Genomic DNA, 22,509 nt, shown 5'->3' with positions numbered 1-22,509 from the left:
GCATGATTTTTGAGTTGTTGTTGATTCTTCCCTTTGCTTTTCAGTTAAAACAAAAAATAAGAGCTAATGATTCAAAAGAAACTCATTTCTTTTCTCCACATGACTATTGGAAAGTTCCTAATCAAGCCTGAATCAACAACTATAATAAATCCTTGACTTAAAAAAAAAAAAAAAAAACAAAATAACAAGTTGCTTTACTCACAAATACAGGTTTGTAAATTGAAAAAAAAAAGTGCTTTACAGGTATACATGAGACAAAATATTCTACCAAGTTTTCAACCAGGACTTCTGCTTCATAGTGATAGGCATTTTTCTGAGGCAAAGTTACGACAACATGCAAAATAATAAGACGATTGAACAAAGGAGGCAGAATCATTATGAAGAATGCCCACTAGGGTTGTACAGAGAGACTTCTTTCAAAACATCTTCAAAATATTGTACCCCAGTTCCTAACAGAATTGATTTCTGGTACACAGACTGAAAATCAAGATCGCCATGTATGAGAAAATGCGTGTAAAAAAAAACCCAAAACTACCTCTTAAAAAAAAACAAAAGAGCTATTCAAAAGTAAGATACTTTCACTACACATTTAAATAGCCATAATTTCAAAACTAAGAACACTGGTTTGTTTTTTAAGTAAATTCATACAATAACCATCACATCCTATATGTCATTTTTAGAAAAATACTTATAGAACTATTCCTCAAGTTCCTTCTCTAAATAAATAAAACTGGCACATTTTTCTCTCTATTGAGAAAAAAATCTATTTCTATTTCCCTTTTTCCCATTTAGAGGCTAGGATAAAAAGACAAGTTGATTAATTTCTAACAAAATGTTTCCCTTATCCTCTCTTTTCCAAAGGAAGTTACTATGAATGGGGGCCGAGGAACAATATCATTTGATATTTATCTAATTTTACACAAGTAAAATTAAAATTTTAATAAATGGAAAAATGTGACCTCAAATATCCGTACCATACACCTGAATTTTAAGAATAGAATATTCTAATGCAATTAGACTCACTAACTCCTATGTACAATATTGTTTGTTCATTGCAAACACATGCCGGAATTCAGCCAAACATGTAGCAGTGTTTTGTTTGAGTGTAGTACTTTATAAATGGTTTTTTTTTTTTTTTGCCATTTGCCAAACCTCTTTTGTTGAGTTATTCAAACTAACTTCTGCCAAGAACACTAGGAATTTGGTGATAGTGCTTCTTTTAGGAGAAAACAACCCCTTTCCTCAGAAAACGGAAAATGTTTATCTTGGCACTAAAACCTTGTATTGAGCCTTCTGGAAAGTATTTTAAATTGTTGTTTTTAACCTAGACTTTGTGACTGAAACAGGAAAAGGTTTCATAGCTCTACACCAAAATACATATTTATAGGGCTGATTTTCTTTCTACACCAAAAATACTACGTTGATGGCAGCAATTTTCAAGCACAATTTCCTAGGACCATGCTAAAGTTTGGGCATTATCACTATATTCAACATACAACTTGTTTTTAAATCTCAAAACTAATGACTAAGAAATGATAAATGATGATCAAATATGCTATCCTTAGGTGTCATATTGGGAAGGATTGTTGCATTTAACTATGTTCTTTTAGGAATTATCACAAAAGGAAAATTTACTTGATATTGTACTTTCCTCCTGTGGATGTCAACAAAAGAAAGGTTTCTACGTTTTCAGCTTTTTTATATTTTCCCCAGTATGCTTTATCTTCAGACTAGATGAACATAAAGATCAACCATGTGAACTTTTTGCAATATTGTCCTACTAATAATCTGAATACAATATGAAGTTTTGGAAAATTGATGCAATGATACAGTCTTTGTCCTTAACACCTCTACCTCGCCCCTAACAGTTCAAACAATTTCACAAAGACCTCTAGAGAGCTGTAATGATTTTTCAGTCACTAATAACCAACAAAAAATACTATGCACTCATTACCAATCCTTTGCAAATCAAGCCACCCCAGCCTGAAATTTGATCCATTTTTTTCCCTTCTATGGGCCTGGCTGTCCCTTTACAAGAGTAACAGCAGCAGTATCACTTTATAATGCATGTAAAATAGCTGATAACGTGAAAATAAGTTAAAATCATATCATTGTGCTTATCAAATATTTATTAGGGTGTTCTGGAAGAAAATTGTTTTAAAATTCTGGTATGGTTAAATTGTCTTCTTTAAAGGTATCTACAAAATACATCTTATTAAAACACGTAACTGCCTTTGTTAATCAAATACAAATTTTAATTTTAAAAGTTTGGTCCTTCCTGCTGTGATTGAATTCTGCCTATATCCAGAAAAATCATGAAAAAGTGTCTTCAAATTAGTGTAATAAGAGTGAGATAAATGGAAATTACTGGTATCCCTGATGGAAATTACTGGTATCACTGACAGAAAGGTTATGAAGGAGTGGACTCTTCCCAGTGAAAAATCCCATCCCTGTACTGCTATGGCTATACAGCAATGGTATCCTTTTTATTGGCCTTGAAATCTTGAGCCTCCTAACACTCCTCCACAGGCCTCACAGTTTCAGTGTCAATGAGAAATATAACTCCGACATTACAGACTAACGCAATACTTTAAAGACTATGACGAATATGCTAGTTTATCCCCACAGAAAATTTAGATTAAGCTCTACCATCACTTTTCTCTCATCTAAATCTAAAATGCTGACTGTTTTACAAGGAGAGTGAAGAATATCTAAAATCAGGTCCAGAAAAAACAAAAATTCACTTGTCAGAATTTGAGACTATTAATTTACATATTCAGCTTCCCAAGATGAACCTATAAGTAGAAAGTCAAAAAAAAAAAAAAAAAAAAAAACAAATCTTCTTTCCCTCCCTCTATTCACTAAGAAGCAGTGATTTATCTCTAACTATTCTAGAGGAAAGAAAAAAAAAATACAACTCATGCCACTTGTGAGAAACGATTATTTAGGGAACAACTTTAGTTATATGGCTGATTCAAAAAACCACAAAGGACCACTATTTTTTTCCATTAAAATAAATAGGTATAACAGTACATACCTGAAAAAGAACATGTACATGGCAGCTGTGATGCAGAACAAAAGGACCTACAACAAGGAGAAAATACATTACTTGTAAAAGACCACTGACATCATTTGTGTGTCTTTCTTTTCAAATTTTAATTCCAGTATAGTTAGCATACAGTGTTATATTAGTTTCAGGTGTACAATATAGCAATCAATTCAACACTTCCGTACAACACCCATCACTCCTTACAAGTGCCCTCCGTAATCCCCATCACCTATTTAATCCATCCCCCCCATCGACCTCCCCTCTGGTAACCATCAGTTTGTTCTCTCTAGTTAAGAGTCTGTTTCTTGATTTGCCTCCCTCTCTCTCTTGTTTTCCTTTACTCGTTTGTTTTGGTTGTTTTTCTTTTGTTTTGTTTCTTAAATTCCACATGTGAGTAAAATTATATGGTATTTGTCTTTCTCTGACTGACTTATTTAGCTTACCATAATGCTCTCTAGCTCTATCCATGCCATTGCATCATTTGTATGTTATGAAGGCAAAATTCTCACTATTAAATCTTGTGCCTGAAACAATTTAAAGATGTGCACAACTAGTCATGCATGTACCACATTCCCTGTCTTTCAAATAAACCATGTTAAGGCAATAATGAGTCTGTTCTAACACACAAACACAAATGAAATTATACACATTATACAATATGTATATATATTACAACATGTATATGTGTATATAGACTGGGCAGAAAGGTAACATGGTTCAAGAGGAACGATGAATTTTTTTAATTATCTGTAAGAATGCCTGAAGAAGCATAAGTAACTTAAGAACAAAGACATTTGTTCATTTATATAATGAAGTCAGCAAATAAATCATAAAGCTTATTAACTATTATACCAAGATGACCAGATTTGTATTCAAATGTAAAAAATGTTTCAGTGGTCAGCCAATTCTAATCAATAAGAAAAACTCCTAAAATTATAATCATCCTTTGTGGGATACAGACTAGCTGTAAAACAAAATTCCTCTAAAAGCAGGCATCCGAACACAATAAATCTAAATTTAAAGAGCTCCTCTCAAACACAACATAATAAGGTGTATGTGGAAAGAATCCAGAATCCAAGTGCTGACCAAAAGCTTAGTTATGCCAACAAAGTGGATCTCCGTAAGGTGTTTTAAATCACTGAAAAACAAGTTGTAAAAATGTGTTCTTGTGTTAACAGTATAAACTAAAACATGACTGTCAATGGCCTCACATCACAGATAAATGACAAACGAGCAATCTTTAACTGTAAAGGGCTTACCACAAAGTACAACAAAAATGAATATAGGACAAAATAGTGTTTTGGTACTTCCAACACAATTTCTAGTCAACTAAGAAAAGCATAGTAGTTTTGCTATTACAGTTAAGCTTGACAGGTTTGCCACCTTGGCTTAAGATAAGCATTATAAACATAATCTGAATGGCTTAGAGATCTATAAACCCAAGACCCAAAAGAAAATAGGTATCATTTACTACAAAACAAATATTTCTATTATTATATAGAAAACACACAACATCTCCTTCTCTATATAAAATATATAAAATCTCTTTCTAATAAACACACACAAAATCTTCTGTCCTCTCTCCTTCCTTTCCTCTTTCTCTTTTCCGTTGCCTTAAAAAATACCCTATCGATGATACGTAAGGTGTATATCACTGTTTTTGTAAACATAACATAAAGTGTATGGAATAACTTTCAATTACTGATTAACCAAAACCAATTAAAAATTAAAGTTCAAGTGAGTTTGTGTACTGGCTGTAATTTGCCAGCCAATGACCCAGATCATGAAACTCAATTTTTAGTTCCCTACCATTCTATACCCTTTGGGCAAAGCCTTAGTTCCCAGATGTTCAAGGTTTCATTCTTTCCCTGAGCTAGTCATTTTTCCCCCTTGCAAACCTACTCACAAACCTCTCTAGAAGTGTCCCACAAATCTTTTCCATACCCTCCACCTTTCTCTAAGGAAAATTTCCTTAGTCACTTTCTCTTAAAATGTTGCTATGCTCTATCCTAATGTTCTAAACCTATCGATGCTCATGTTAAACTAACATTTATCTTTGCAAATAATACACCTGAAAATGGGAAAAAGTACAATGTTAAAGATCTCAAGCTCTGGAATACAGCAGATCTGGGTTTGAGTCTAGTTGTATGTGACTTTCAATGCCTTATATAATTTCCCCTAAGACATAGATCTCTTGTCTATAAAGTGAGAATTGGAGTTCACTTTTTTATACAGTAGAGATTCAAGAGATAAAAATCTATACAAGCGGCGGGGGGGGGGGGGGGCGACCTAAAGGATATTAATGTACAATAGATCAATTCATTTAACAGATATTTACTGAATGCCTACTATGTTCCAGAAACTGTTCTAGAACCTACAACAGTACACAAAATGGGCAAAGTCCTTACCCTAATGAAAGTTATCTTTTAGTCAGGTGAAAGAAGATATTAAAAGAAAATACTATGTTAAATAGTGATAGCAGTTTGGGAGAAAAACAAAGCAGGATAAGGAAATAAAGTGCAGGAGAATAGGGGTCGTGGTTTTATACAAAGTGGTCAAGGAAGCCAAGACTTAGTAGAGAGAGTGAGGAGATGAGGAGTAAGCAAGGGGACTGTATCAACAGAACCACTGGAAAGATTCTGATTTTTATTATGAAAGGTATTCAGTACTGTGTTAATTAAAGGTGCTAAAGAAAAGATTTAATTTTTAGTGATGTAGTGTTTTCAAAGTTTTTTAAATTAATTGTGCTAATTTATTAAACATGGTGTCTTCAAAAAAATGCTTTTCCAAATAAATGACAATCTGCAGTTAAATAAGGAAGAATATTTTCTGTTCTTCAAAATTCAGAATTTGAAGGCAAAAGGAACTTAGATAAACCTCTATGGTTTTTTTTTTTTTCATATCAGGAAACTAATGTCCTGAGAAGTTAAGTGATACATCCATGCTTACCCCAATAGCTGTATTTTGCATTTCCTTCATTAAACAAATATTGGTCAAATGAGTCACTCTAGAGCTGCTCTATACAGAGAATATTTAAATACAATTTAGACCCTCAAGAAGCTTACAGATAATGACTGCTCCATTGTCCAAATCTGTAGCTGCTGTTCACATGTGGCTAGTTAAATTTTTAATACCTTTACTGAAGTAAAATTAACATATTTAAAGTACACAATTTTGTAAGTCTTGATATAGGTATATATACCTATAAAATCATCATCATAATCAAGATAACAAACACATCCATCACATCCAAAAAGTTCTTAACCTCATTCCCTTATTATCATCTTCATATCTGCAGAATCTATAGTAACGTCACCTCTTTCATTCCCAGTATTTGTAGTTTGTATCTTATTTCTGGATCAGTCTGGATACAGATATAGTAACTGCATTGATTTTATCAAAGAACAAACTTTTGGTTTAATTAATCTTCTCTGATGTTTTTCTGTTTTCTATTTCACTGACTTCAATTTGATCTTTATTAGTTCCTTTTTCTGTTTGCTTTAGATTTCATTTACTTTTGTTTCCCTATTTTCTTAAAGACAGAAATTTAGGCCATTGATCTAAATTTTTTTCTTTTTTAATATCAGTATATAATGCCAAAATACCTGTTGTACATGTATTCTGATAATTTTGATAAGTTTTTCATTTTTGTTTATTTAGAATACTTCTCTTAATGTATTTATCTATTAACTTATTTATTTGCAAGGGGTGGGGAGAGAGGGAAAGAGAGAATCCCAAACAGGCTCCATGCTGCCAGTACAGAGCCTGATGCAGGACTCCATCTCACAAACTGTAAGATCATAACCTGAGATGAAATCAAGAGCTCAACGGACTGAGCCACCCAGGCACCCCAATTCAGAATACTTTCTAATTCTGCTTTTGCTTACTGCTTGTAATCCATGACTTAATTAGAAGTATGTTAGTTCCCAAATATTTGGGGATTTTCAGTGACTTTTCTGTTGTTAATGACTTACTTGATTCTATTATGGTCAGAAAGTACTTTATATGACTTGATTATTTCCAAATTTATCAGGACTTATTTTACGTTCCAGAACACATCAGAATATGTTCCATATATTTGGTAAATACCCATGTGTATTTTATTTATTTTTTTAAAGTTTATTTTCTTCTTTAGTGATCTCTATACCCAACATGGGGCTTGAACTCCCAATGCTGAAATCAAGAGTCAGACAGAGCCAGCCAGGTGCCCCTCCAACCATGTGCATTTGAAAAGAATGTGCATTCTACTTTTGCTGGGAAGAGAGTATCAATTAGGTCAAGCTGGTTGATGGTGTAGTTCAAATCTTCTGTATCCTTATTGGATAAAGGGCTAGTATCCAAAATTTATAAAGAACTAACCAAACTCCGCACCTGAACAACAAATAATCCAGTGAAAAAATGGGCAGAAGACATGGACACTTTGCCAAAGACAACCAGATGGCCAACAGACACATGAAATGATGCTCAACATCACTCATCATCAGGGAAATACAAATCAAAGACACTCAGATACCACCTCAACTGGTCAGAGTGGCTAAAATGAACAAATGAGGATATTATAGATGCTGGCGAAGATGTGGAGAAACGGGAACCCTCTTGCACTGTTGGTGGGAATGCAAACCAGTACAGCTGCTCTGGAAAACCGTGTGGAGGTTCCTCAAAAAATTAAAAATAGATCTACCCTATGACCCAGCAATAGCACTGCTAGGAATTTACCCAAGGGATACAGGAGTGCTGATGCATAGGGGCACTTGTACCCCAATGTTTATAGCAGCACTTTCAACAACAGCCAAATTATGGGAAGAGCCTAAATGTCCATCAACTGATGAATGGATAAGGAAGACGTGGTTTATATAAACAATGGAATACTACTTGGCAATGAGAAGGAATGAAATCATGCCATCTGTAGCAATGTGGATGGAACTGGAGGGTATTATGCTAAGTAAAATAAGTCAGTCGAGAAAGACAAATACCATATGTTTTCACTTATATGTGGATCTTGAGAAACTTAACAGAAGACCATGGGGGAAGGGAGAGGGAAAAAAGTTACAAATAGAGAGAGAGGGAGGCAAACCATAAGAGACCCTTAAATACAGAGAACAAACAGAGGGTTGATGGGGGGTGAGGAAGAGGGAAAAGCGGGTGATGGGCATTGAGGAGGGCACTTGGGATGAGCACTGGGTGTTGTATGGAAGACAATTTGAAAATAAATTATATTTTTAAAAAATCTTCTGTATCCTTAATGATTTGTCTCCTTGTTCAATCATTGAGAGAAGTTATCAAAATGTCCTGCTGTAATTGTGAAGTTGTCTCCACAATCTCTCCTTGCAATTCTATCACTTTTTACTCAGTGTATTCTGAAGCTGTTTTTAGGAACATAAATGTTTAGCATTATGTCTACTTTATCATGATGAAATTACCTTATCTCTGATAATATTCCTTTGCTCTGAAATCTATTTTATCTGACAGTAACTCCAGATTTCTTTTAATACTATTATCCGTATTTTTACTTTTAACTGATGGAGTCTTTATATTAAAAGTTCATTGTGCATAGGCATCTTGTTGTTTCTCGTTTTCTATTCTATCTGAAAATTCTCCATCTCTTAATTGGCACAGAGTGTTTAACATGACTACTGGTAAGTCGAGAATAAAATCTATCATCTTGGTATTTATTTTTCTATTGTTTCTCATTTGTTTCCTTTTTCCTCCTTTCCACCTTTTCTGTTGCAGCTGTAAGAGTAAGTGCTACCTGAATCAACCCATAACTGTTATTTATTACATCAAGGACAGAAGCAGAGTGTGGTTCTTTAAATTTAAATTATTTACAATTAAATAATATTAAAATTCAGTTCCCCATTCACACTAATCATGTTTCATAGAATCCACAGCCACATGTGGTTGTGGATTCTATAACAGACAGGACAGCCACAGAATATCTCCATTACTGCAAAAAATTCTACTAGACATGCCTGGCTAGTGAATGATATTTTCACTGTGAATTGTGGTAATGTTATATAGCACTTAAAATATTCTCTCTTCGGTTGTAAAGTAGACATCTGCATACATCTATTTTTATACTTTACACTTTTATGTCTAAATCAACACAAAATTTAGTCCTACCACTTACTTTACTCATTTGTAGAAACAATACAATACCATCTCTTACATATATGTATGGAGTAAATGAAATAACATACATAAAGCCTGAAAGAGTTACTAGTATATCAAACATGCTCAGTAAATAACTACTAACAAGAAATAATTTCTCTGTAATTCTCTTCCATTTCACAACCATTGCACAATACACTTACGAAGGATAAGGAATTTTGCAATTGCTTTTTTCACTTTAATTTTGTAACATTTTTTAACTCAAAAAGTAATGTAGGGCATGCTACAACATGGATGAACCTCAAAACATTATTTAACTGAAAGAAGCTAGTGACATGTTGTATAATACCATTTATATGAATTCTAGAAAAGACAAATCTATTTATAGAAAGTAGAGTTAATGGATGTCTAGAGCTAGGGAAATGAGGGGTGACAGCAACTGTTTGCTCATGGTACAAAGTTTCTTCTGGGTGGGTGATGAAAAGTTTCTAAAATTAGATTGTAGGGATAGATGCAGAACTCTACATACTAAAACTCATGTAATTAACACTTCAAAATGGCAAATTTTTCAGCATTTAAATTACATGTCAAAAACACTATTCAAATTGCTTTTTACACAGTAATGCATATATACAATAAAAACAAAACTGCAAACTAAACAACAAAAATACAAGGAAACGAAAGTTCCCTCCTATTCCAGATCTCTCATATCCTGTCTGTACATTCATCTGTACAGAGACACATATCTAATAAAGTATGTTTTATCCTTTTCTTTTAAATTTTACACACACCCATATGGAAATGCTGACATTTCTTAAAACAGTCTATGAATAGACATTTGGAGTGAAAGGAGCCAGTAAATACTGAATACCAAAGTACATTTTATAAAAAAGTGCACTTACATCTCGAGGTAAATTCTTAGACCTGAATTCACTACATTAAGGCCTATCAGCATTTTTTATCTTGATGCACTCCCATCAACAGTATTGAGTGTATCTACTTCCTTACACCAGCTATTTCCCTATACCCAGAAAAACTGTTTTATCAAACTTGTTTATCCTTGCCAATCTGATGGATGAAAGAGGTGGTCTCTCATATTATAGTTGCTTTTTCTATCAGTAAAACTAAGCCTCCCAGATTTATAAACCATTTTGGTTTTTGGTCGATTGGTTTCTTTTTCATATCCTTTGCCTATTTGTGGATTGTTGATCTGTTAGAAACTATTCTTATTTTTTGAAACTGCATATATTTATATAAAAACATAGAATGAATTTCATTATTATCTATTTGCACCAAGAATGGGAGTGGTTAAATAAAAGTAATCATATGAAGGAAATCTCATAATGTACTAAACCAAAAAAACATTTTAAGCCAAGAGTATACACAAAGTATAACAAATGATGTGAAACTAAAGTTCATTCAGCTGAAAAATACTGTTTTTTCTGGAATGCCTTTTTAAGAAGTGATTGTTTTACAATACAGGACTTCCTGCTATAGAGCTTATAAAACTTCCAAAAAAAAAAATGTACTATTCCTCTCCTCACTATGTCATGCAGAATTTTATGAAAACTATCCCTTCTCAAAGCTTTAACAAATAAACAGTATCACAATATATGAATACTTTAAAATCCTAAAAACAACCAGAAATATTAAAAATGTGAATATGGCCCAATGTGAATACGTCCTGGAAAAGAGAACGGTTTTTAACATTCAAGCCTCAAAAATGGTTAAAACACATATCCTGAAGTCATTTTAGAGCATACTAGAGACCTAAACAGATGGTGCATTTAAGTATTTCCTACCACAGAGCTCTACTGCTTTTCTTTAACATACTCAATTAAATGTTCTTTGTCCCTGATCACTTCTTCTTGAGTGTATCCAAAGACAATGATGCCCCTTTGCTGCTTAGCCTTCATTACTCACTAAGGCCATTTCCCCCCACCAATCCATTGAGCCTTCTTCTTCCATTATGCAAATAATGTAATGAAATCTCATTTCTGTTTAGGGAAAAGAAGCAACAAGCTTCCCCTTGCCCATGTGGACTTTATTAATATTTTAGCCGTGTATCCAACCCACCCATTCACAAAAATTGATCTGGTGTCTATGTGTTGCTAACACTTTGTGACTTAGCAAGTCAAAAAGAGTGAAAAAGAAGAAAGAACAACAGGTTCTCACCCTCATATTTGCTACACTGCCAGTACACTGGGGAAACAAAATTACATAACACTTGATACCTATTGCCCTTCTAATGTCAGTCTAGGGGGAATGTAGGCATATTAAGAAATCACTCCAATACAATACACTAAGACAGAATATTTACACTTCATCCTACAACAGATACTCACCAAAACACCTGATTATGTTATTATTGAAATTATTCAACATATTTAGGCAATGCTTTTTTGGCCATCTATATATCTTTCTTAATGTCTGCACCAGAACTTACTTGAAATACAAAGTACCAAAGGACAGAGCCTTTACTTCGTCTAATTCCATACATGGATACATTTCTTTACATGTAACCTTTTAATAATGATGTTTGTTTCTATTTATAGAATCCATCTTTCAACAAAATAAACAGTTCTCCTATTCATACACTATTTAAAAGGCTGAACTTTAGACTCTAAGCATCTTTTCATTTTTTTCGCAAACACAAATCACCACATGGTCTCTTGGAGAAACCACTCTTACTGGATGAATGAGTGCATCATAATTTGTAATGTATAGATTTTGACTTTAAATACACAATGTATCATTATCATAATAGTGACTGACTTTAAGTAATGCATAATCTTAAACAGCACTATTCCCATGTTAAATAGCTATGTATTGCTTTATAATCTTAAAAAATCTTAGGTAACTAAAATCTCATTTAATATATAGTCCATCTTTATAATCTGTCCCTTTGTTTTAGACTGGCAGTTTTACTTACTGATTTTTTAAAAATTTCCCTCCTTGACAAAACAAATACAGGGACAGTACAAAATACCTTAAGAGGAATTTTAGAGCCACAAATGCCAGACTTAAGGTAAGAAAGACGTCTTGGGTCTCCAGAGTAAGACTATAAACTTGATCAAATCACTTCCTTTTTTTTTTTTATTTCTATCTTTTTTTACTTTAGACAGAGAATACGTGTGTGAGCAGAGGAAAGGGGCAGAGGGAGAGAGAGAATCTCAAGCAGGTCTTGATCCCATGACTATAGGATCATGCATGACCTGAGTCAAAATCAAGAGTCCAACATTCAAATGGACTCAGCCACCCAGGCACCCAAAATCACTTCCACTTTTTAAACCTTAACTTTTTCATCTTTAAAAGAAGTTATATTAATCTCTAGAATTCTTCAAAACTCTAAAATTCTATGATTCCATGTATCAATTTTTTTCACCACAGAACAAAGTTATTTCAAAGCAAACAGTCACTAATACATCATGAGAAAAATCTCAGAATATATGTGTATAATAAGCAAATTAAAGTATTTGCTCTGAGCGGAGTGTAGGAAATTACATGATGTATGACAAAAACTTGGGGCCAGTCTCTTCCTTGCACTGCTCACTATTCTTGATTTATACCTTCAAGGTTAGCAAACAGTCTGGCAACACAATAACCTTGAAATTTTCCAGTTGTAAAAGAGTTAGGTTAGATAGCAGCTGGGAAGTATATCCTATGTGATATCCTGTCCTTTTATGGTAAGTGAGAAAACTGTACTTGTTTTCCATAAAAATAAAACAATTTAAAGTATACAACTGCGAAAAATTTCAGTACACAGGAACTAATACAACTTATAAGTTAATTCCTTATAACAACAAAATTCTAATTTCTGCCAGCAGATTTTTAAAAAACAAATAGCATTAAACAATTCACTATTTAAAAGACTACAGATAAAGGTTTATACATAGAAACAGTGCTTAAAAAAATTGCTTTAAAACTTAATGGTCAAGTAAAAGCCAAGACATGAATTTATTCACTGAACAATACTCACTGAAAGTATATTCTCAGAACTGGGCTATCAAAACCAATTAGACATTATTATTACATACCCACAATATTTTATTCGCACCTCAATTATGATCAACTAAAGGAAATAAATGCAGTATACTGGAAGTAAGGTTTGGACACTGACTTATATTTAAAAAGTTAACAAGATACTCAACTGCTTTTTCCACCCCCCCATACCCATTTCTCTATTGTATGGTCAATTCACTGGTCATTAAAAGTCATCAAAAATGCACCAGGGCGCCTGGGTGGCTCAGTTGGTTAAGCATCCAACTTCGGCTCAGGTCATGATCTCACAGGTTCATGGGTTTGATCCCTGCATAGGGCCCATTGCTGACAGCTCAGAGCCTGGAACCTGCTTCAGATTCTGTGTCTCCCTCTCTCTCTCTGCCCCTCCCCCTCCCCCTCCCCCTGCTCATGCGCTCGCTCTCTCTTTCTCTCTCTCTCTCTCTCAAAAATAAATATTAAAAATTTTTGGGGCACCTGGGTGGCTCAGTCAGTTGAGCGTCCGACTTCAGCTCAGGTCACGATCTCATGGTCCACGAGTTCGAGCCCCGCGTTGGGCTCTGGGCTGATGGCTCGGAGCCTGGAGCCTGCTTCCGATTCTGTGTCTCCCTCTCTCTCTCTGCCCCTCCCCCGTTCATGCTGTGTCTCTCTCTGTCTCAAAAATAAATAAACGTTAAAAAAAATTTTTTTTTTAATTTTTGAAAAAAAAGTCATTAAAAATGTAATTCAAAACAAACAAGAAAAGAGCTAAGTATGAAAAGGAAGCCAAATTAAACCACAGAAGAGCTTAAGATAGAAAGTCAGTAAAGGTAAATCAAGACAATCAAAAGGACCAGAGAACATGGAGAAAGAAGAAAGTAGAGAAATAAAACAGGTAACAAGCTGCTATGGATTAACAGTGCCAGGTACTACAAAAGATATTTTTAACATACTGTTGACTTTTAACCCTAACAATAGCTCTTTAAGGTAGGTTTCTATTACTCCCATTTTAAAGATGAGGCAATTGGGCTTGGAAGATAAATTACTCACCTAAAGTTACAGAATATTTAAGTGGTTGAAGACTATTCTGATTTCAAATTCAAGGCTTTCAATTATACTCCTTTGCCTCCAGAAAATATTTTATTCTTATTAATGTTGATTGATTATAGTGCTTCCATGATAAGAATAATCCCCATAATGCTTCCACCAATGTATTATTTTTTTAACCAGTGTCTGTCATTTTTAAAAAAAAGGGAATGAGGGGAAATTTTTTAGAGTTCAATATAATAATAATTAAAATAACGGTGTTGGGGCACCTGGGTGGCTCAGTCGGTTGAGCGTTCAACTACAGCTCAGGTCACGATCGGTTTGTGAGTTTGGGCCTCGCGTAAGGCTCTGTGCTGACAGCTCAGACTGGAGCCTGCTTCAGATTCTGCGTCTCCCTCTCTCTGACCCTCCCACGCTCATACTCTGTCCATCTCTCTCAAAAATAAATAAACATTAAAAAAATAATAACAATGTTAACAACAACATCAATTGCTGATGTTATTGAATGCCTGCTATATGTCACATGCTGTTTTAAGTGCTTGATGTGTATGACCTTACATAATCCTTAAAACAGCCTGCGATATAGGGATTATTATCCCCACTTCAGAGAAGAGTTTTAGGGAGACATACATAGTTACGGGATTGACACAGGTTTAGAAACCAGGTGTGATAACAAAGCCCATGAGCTGTCATGGATTTCTCTCAAAGTTTCCTTTTAAAAGCCTCATTACAGCATTACAGCTTTTATAAGTTTCATTCAAATTAATTATGAAACATCTCTTATTTTCATGGACAGCAGAGAAAAATAGTAAGTTAAGATACAGTCTCTGTGTAAAAGAATTATTTGCATAATGAGCCAGATTTAAGAAAAGCAAAGATGACAAGAAAATTCCATAATCCTCAAAACTTGTCTAAAATATTTATTCTAGTAAAGAAAAACACATCTAAAAATATTTTTCATTTCCAAAATAAGTAATTTAAATATTACAATAAAAAACTAAAACAACAACAATCAAAACAAAACTCAAAATCCTCCATGTTTATATATTGAGATGAGAAAAAAGTGGCATGAGCCAGTTTTCCAGTATGTTTACATAGCCTATATAAGGGACTATTCTTTGTCCTAACGTGGCCAAACATGTTACTTTTTCATTTGAGAAAAAAACCAAACAACACAAAAAAGCTTACATGTCATTCAGCACATGGAGGAAAAAGGTTTTATATGGACTCAGAGCAAAGTCGAAGCTGAAAAAATATTGTGTTTTCAGCAGGGCAAAGTAGACAGGTCACCTAAGTGAAACTTCATTATTATAAGTAGACAGTTTGTAGAAGTTTAGTTATTTTCATCCAGATGGTGGTACTCTCCTTAACCTCAAATAAGAACGAGGCTTAGGGTGATATTCTGTTTCTCCCTCAGAGACATTACAAAAATAAATAAATAAAAGCACCCAGATTATTTTAGAGAGCTCATAGCAGGGCTACATATAAACAGCACATAGCAGTATGCAATTCAGATTTTCATCATTTCTTAATTTTATAATTTAATATAATTTACTGTCAAGTTAGCTAACATACAGTGTATACAGTTTGCTCTTTGCTTCAGGAGTACATTCTCATGATTCATCACTTACAAGTGACCTCCTCGATGCCCATCACCCATTTTCCTCTCCCCCCACCCCCCAGATTTTTATCATTTGATAAAGGTAAGAAAGACCATTAAACTGAGAGTTATTATTATCCTAACCAAGGTGTCCAGTGAGACAGCACTCACTACCTCACCAAACAAAGCTGTGCTGTGGACCAAAGGCCAACAGCTGCCCTCCACCTGGGCTCCAAATGTTTTAGGTGTCCACTGAGAACCAACTCAATCCCAATGCATAACCTCCCACAAAACAGTTATCAACAATAAAGAACAGGATATATAATTTCTTTACTGTTGTTTTAAACACAGCATATGGATAATTTTACTCATGCATTGGTATAATAAAATGTCATTTAGTTTTCCCAAATAGTATACTCCATGCCCATTCTTTGGGCATATGCTTATTCCAGAACTCATTTGAGAAAATCCTTCCTTGATTAGGCATGGCATTGCTCATATCTTAGTTCTCACTATTTCTATCCAGCTGCTGATTGCTCTCTGCATAGGTTCCCACTGACTACCACTTTTTCAGGCAGGAAGGTCCAGAACTGATGGGCTATTTTATGTTGTTTTGTTTTTTCCTAATGAATATTTTTAAAGTCTTACAGCATAATGTAATCAGCATTACCTCTACCAAAAAAGTGAGGGCGGGGTGGGGCGGGGCGGGGGGGGGGTGGTTATAGCTTGTGCTTGAATTCTGAATCAGATAAACTATGGAAGACTCTTCAATCATCTCTTCCAAACTGAATCCACACAAGATTATTCCTTTTGAGCTTCCTTTGCTTATTACATCAAGAAAACACAACAGATCAAGGCCTCTCAGTTATGCTGGGTTAACAAATTTTAAGAAACCTTCATTTTCTGTGTTTTTTTTTCCCTTCCCAATCACCAAGACAGATTCAGTACCTAGTTTATCACTAAGAGACACAATGATACTGAAATGTATACTTTTTCAAAATACCTACAAAAGCATCTTAACAGTTTAACAGAAAAGATAATGATAAAAAGACTTTGAAAAAATCACCAATACCTTTTAAAAGTCAACTTTGTTTAATACTTAATGGGTCTAGCAATGGGAAGAAACTTAAATGCTTATCTGGTCTTGTTACAACAGTAAAAATGATTTAAGAATAAACAGAAATAAAAATCTAGCACAAATGTAAAATGAAGTTTACATCCAGTATTAGCTACTAGTTATGGATTGCAAAATGATTTAAAAAAAAAAGAATTAAAGAGTGGATGTTATTTCTATCATGGACATCTCTACTGCATGTGGTCAATCAAGATCTTGTATGAAATTTGTGTACAGGCAGTTTCAAGCATGAATGTGGACCATATGACTTAATACGCAGGCAGGAAGTGTTTGTCTGTCTAAAAGTCAAAACCACAATTTTAGGCACTAATACCTGGGAATGTTCATTCGGCCTCTTCACCCCTTATAAATACATTACTCTTAACAACATTGACGTCAGTGTTGTGTAGGTATGTATGCATGCATATATATGTATCTGTGGAAAGACAGACAAGAGATAGATAGGTACATAGGTTGCTTTATATTCAACAGTTCAGAATTCTCTTACCAAAGGAGAGTATTCCCTGAACTTTCCAAATAAACTCAAAATAATGTACTGGCAAACCTGAGTACAGGCTATATTTGGAGAAATTTCTACCTTGTTTTTTTTTCTCCCCATCTTACTTGCTCTTTTCATAATGCCTCCACCTAAAAGGATGAGGAGTCTTCAGAATGAAGAGTGCTTTAGTCCCTCAACTATGTTCACAACCCGATAATCATCTACTCCTAAAGAAATTGTCACAAAAGGAAAAATGAGTTTTGTTTTTTCTTCTCAATTCTGAAATGAACAAAAGTCTTCTTAAACTTTCTCATAAAAGTATTGTTAATGTTCTCAGTCTTTTCTAGTAGCAATTGGCATAGCTGCAGTTATAACTTACTTCTCTTGCATATTACAAATACATCCATATTAATTTTATTTAAAAATACCCAAAATGTGAATTTATACTTCCTCTAGGTCCTATCCCAAAGAAGTGCCTTCAAAATGCAGATTATTGGACATATAGACATATGGGACATAGATTCATGGTTAGGAACAAAAAAACCCATTCATTTAAGTTATAGACTTAGTTATTTCTCTAATCTGATCTGAATTTTTTTGAGGTAGCTATTTTAAAGGTATCTTACAGTTTACAAAGTTACAGCTTTTTCAAAATAAAATTCTGAAAAATAGCATACACAAAGACACCCCTGGCATATTTCTGAAATACCATGTCTGAACACCACTGTAGCCTCCAGCCACAAAGTTACAATGAGGTGCACAAGCAGGGTATCAACAGAGCAGAACAACCCAGTACAGGACTGTCATGCTGGGAAGAGGATTAGAAATGAAACAGACTAACATCCTAAAAAATAAGTCCTTGCAACACCCAAAGCACTTTGAAACTGATATGACATGGGCTTCTCAGTCTTCAAAATTTAATTAGTAACAATAAACCAAACTAATTGGGAGTAGAAGTTCTGAAGAGTATTTCTAAATGTAATTTTCTCAGTGTATTAAATACAGGGCATGGCAAAAATGAGGTATGCATGTATGTCAGCCAAAATTTTCACATGGAAATTCTGTCTATAACAACAAATAGTCTGATTAATATTTTAATAGAAAAGGCCCCTAAGGAAAGCAGGTGGTTCCTGGTACACACAGTCTCAGTGTCTGAGCTATCCTAAGTGTACATTCTTTCATCTTAATCAAGCTAGGAGCCAAAGTATAAACTGACATTTGTGGAAGCATGATTTCATTATTATGAAAATGAAAAAGGGTACAATGACCAGTTTTCAAATGAAACCTAAACATTAAAATATCGGTAATTACACTGCTTCAAAAATTTCATTAGAAATAAGACATTCATATATATTGAGACCTAGCTGAGCAAAAAATAAATTCTTCAATTAAATATACTCAGTATTTAGTAGTGAGCATAGTATGAATGACTGAAGAAAACTTTCCCCATTATCTCTAACAATAAGGTGACATTTGTATTTCACTTTGGATTACTAAGTCACCAAGCTAAAGATTAAAGCATTTTATTTATATAAACTAAATTTCAACACAAAACTACTGCATGATTCCATTTCTGCACACATATGTAAATAAAACTGATGGTCACCTAACCTTCAAAAGTTAAGTGGTCTCCTGGGAGCACCTGGGTGGCTCAGTCCATTAAGCATACGACTTTGATTTCAGCTCTGGTCATGATCTCACAGTTGTGGGACTGGGCTCTGTACTGGGCATGCAGCCTACTTAAGATTCTCAGTCTCTCTCTCTCTCTCTCCCTCTCCTTCTGCCCTTCTCCCATATGTACACACACAACATACACATGAACAATAAATAAATAAATAAATAAATAAATAAATAAATAAATAAATAAATAACAGTGAGTTCTTTAGGGAAAAAAAGGTTAAGTGATCTCTATCTCAGTGACTGTAGATCATTCTTAGTATTCATAATTTCCAGTACTCAAATTGCTTTCATTGATACTTTAATCTCGGTTGGTAGCTCTAATTAGCTTCATATAAATATTTGAAATATTTCTAATGTCTTATTTGAATTTTTATTTAAATCATTTGGAATAGATATTAGACAAGAATCACATTATCTTGCTTTAATAAACTATTCATATATAATCTGTGTGAATGACAACTTGCAAATTTTACAGCCCTGTGAGTAGATTCCTGGCCATCTTGGACAGCAGAATCACCAGGAATCACCAGGGGAGAAAAAGAAATTCAGGCATTATTACCAATTAAGGAAAGAACACTAAATCAAGGAATAGGCATATTCATTTTCCTATTATCTACGTAATAGAGAGCAGACTGAAGAAATAGGGCCTAAGGGAGCAAAGTTCAATGAGATCAAGAGTCATTAGAGAGGACAGGCCCAGAAGGACGGACAGAGGCAGCAGACCTTCAAGAGCATGAGAGCAATGGAACTTACAATGTGATGGGCAATGCAAGAAACTGCTGAAAATAATTGTTTCCTACTTCACACCTCTGCCTAAGGCCAGCATCAGTTGCCTTACACTAGTCTAAACAATAAATTAAATAAATAAATAAATAAATAAATAAATAAATAAATAAATAAAGTCAAATGGACCACCATCTAAATCACTCACTATGCCAAATCCCTAGAACCAAATCCCAGAGTTTCTCACCCTTGGCACTAGTGACAATTCTTTGTTGTTAGGGGTTGTGAAGTGCGAGGCTGTCCCGTGCACTGTGGATGTCTAGCAACATCTCTAGCCATCTCATGGCACCCCCAATACCAGCGAGGGCAACCAAAAATGTCTCTACACATTACCAAGTATCTCTTGGAAGATGTACAAAATTGCCCCCAGCTGGAATCACTGACCTAGAGGGAGCCTACAGATTTTTTTACTTGGACCACTCATATAATCAAACACTGACAAAACCCTGTGAACTATCTAATATAACCCCTTCTCTGCTATATGACTCCCTTCTGTGATGACCATAAAAGGTCACTATATAGCTTTTGCTTAAAAATCTCCTAGAATGAAAAACTCTCAACTTTACCAGGCAACCAAATCCATCTTTCAGATACTTATATTTGAAAATTCTTCCTCATCAATGCACTAAAATCTATGTTCTCTAAATTATGCTTGTAATTTCTAGTTCATTTAAAAAAAAACAAAAACAGAATCTTCCATAAAACCAGTCCTTCAAAGATGATCACCTCTATACCTTAATCCCTTTGTAGGTCAGAACTACAAGTGACACTTAAACAATCTCAACCAGTATTTTAGGCACCCAATGGTAAAGGAGTCACCCAAGCTATTCCACGGAGGTACAGAGGAACTGGACTATCTTTCAGCTCCAGACAGGTCCAGTCCTGGATCACATATGCATTGATAGCAACACTTATAAACCCTTTTGTATTTTTTTTTCATTTAAACCCTCAAAAATATACCTGTAACTTATGGAATAACTTTCTTTTCTAATTATTTCCTTTTCACTTAAATAAGCATTCAATTCCTGACAAAGACTAAATTTTAAATTCTTTTAAAAAATATCTACTCCCTCACTGGTGGACTAAATGATATATTTTCCCTACACATAGTAAGACTTGTCATTTTGCTGCTTTACTATATTCATTGTCTCCTTAGATGTTAGTCCTTAATTCTGTATAATTTGTGTGTGTGTGTGTGTGTGTGTGTGTGTGTGAGTGAGTGTGTGTGTGTGTGTGTGTGTGTGTGTGTGTGTAACCGGTGCTCTGAATCCGGGATTGCCAAGTTTATAGTACATGTTTTTAAAGTATCTGATAAAAACTAAAGCATACAACTTCCCAATTTAGAAAATGTATTTTAGAAATGCTTAAGGCAAAAGTATTTTTATAAGGCCTTAGATCATTTGTGTTTTAACTATATAATTAACCTCATATATCCAAAACTCAGCTGGTCAATAAGTATAATTACCTAAAATGGCAGTTTTGTTTCTTAAGCAAAGAAACTCTTTGTTCAAATAATATAAAATCTATAAAAACCATAAGTAAAATAAATAAATGTAGAGACGTTCTGAGGTACTGCTTTGTCTTCCATACCATGCACACAGTAGTTCTTGAGAGGTTCTGCAAAACTCTAGATATATGTGAAGAGAATCTTAGGAAAGACTATCTTGGCACATAGTTTAAAAAAAAAAATGTTCAGAGCCTGAAAGAGATGCCACAATTAGCATGTACTTGATTTGATTTATAGTAAATTACCTCACAATCAATCTGTTTCTTAGTTTACATGTCATTCTAGCAAAGTGGATTAAGTGGTTTCAAAAAGATAGTAGCAAATTCAGCATAGGAAGGAGAGGTAAGAGACAGGATGCCAGAGGAAGGCACAAAAATAATAATGAAAGCAAAAGCAAAATAGGAAATTGGTTAAGAATGATACATTATTTGCAAAGTTGGCCAAAATTTCTCCTATCCCTGTATACATGCCCCCTTGCGATTTGACCCCACTGCTCTCTTCATTACAGATAGAGACAAGTTTCCCTCCCTTACTGGGTTAGCCCTATGATTTGGTTTCACCAAAAGAACGTGGCAAAAGTAACATTATGTGACTCCCAAAACTAGGCTCCAGTATCACCCTTTGGATCCTCGAAATCACTGTGTAAAGAAGTCAAAGCTAACCAACTTGACAGCGAGAGACCAGGAAGACAGAAAAGTGAATGACTATCTCAACATCATCCAAGACCATGAAGTGCCCCCAGTCAAGGCACTCGAAGACTGGAGTTGTGTGAATCTAGAAGAAGAAATGCCCAGCAAAGCTGGGCAGACTAAATTGTTGATGTACAGAATTATAAGCAAATAAAATTGCTGCTGTTTTGAAGCCACTAAGTTTGGAGGAGGTTCACTATACAGCAATAGATAATAATAAGTAAGCTAAGCTCAAAATTCATAGTCATCTGCAGATCATTTAGTGTAGAATAAAGAACCTTACCTTTTTTAATAGGTCTTAAATGTATAAATATTATAGGATTAGAAAATTTGTATTAATAATCTAGGATGATATGAAATATTTTAATTAATCCAAAATGTATAGAAAACTTGGGATTTTGCATTACTAAATACCAATGAATTGTTGGTTTTAAATATACAATAGAAATTATAAC

At 34.2% G+C, this 22,509-nt stretch overlaps 1 protein-coding gene across 2 annotated transcripts in view; it reads right to left on the bottom strand.

The window, feature by feature from the left end:
* The window catches only part of TMEM135 (transmembrane protein 135), a 252,596-nt gene that overhangs the window by 81,165 nt on the left and 148,922 nt on the right, over positions 1 to 22,509 (bottom strand). For both annotated transcript variants that reach the window (XM_053203763.1, XM_015064047.3), the window contains one exon: positions 3,038 to 3,084. In XM_053203763.1, coding sequence (XP_053059738.1) covers positions 3,038 to 3,084 — 47 coding nt within the window. The remainder of the gene's footprint in view (positions 1 to 3,037; positions 3,085 to 22,509) is intronic.

The sequence above is a fragment of the Acinonyx jubatus genome, chromosome D1 (assembly GCF_027475565.1).
Source record: "Acinonyx jubatus isolate Ajub_Pintada_27869175 chromosome D1, VMU_Ajub_asm_v1.0, whole genome shotgun sequence".
In the NCBI taxonomy this organism is placed as follows: Eukaryota; Metazoa; Chordata; class Mammalia; order Carnivora; family Felidae; genus Acinonyx; species Acinonyx jubatus.
This window is presented reverse-complemented; position numbering and strand designations above follow the sequence as displayed.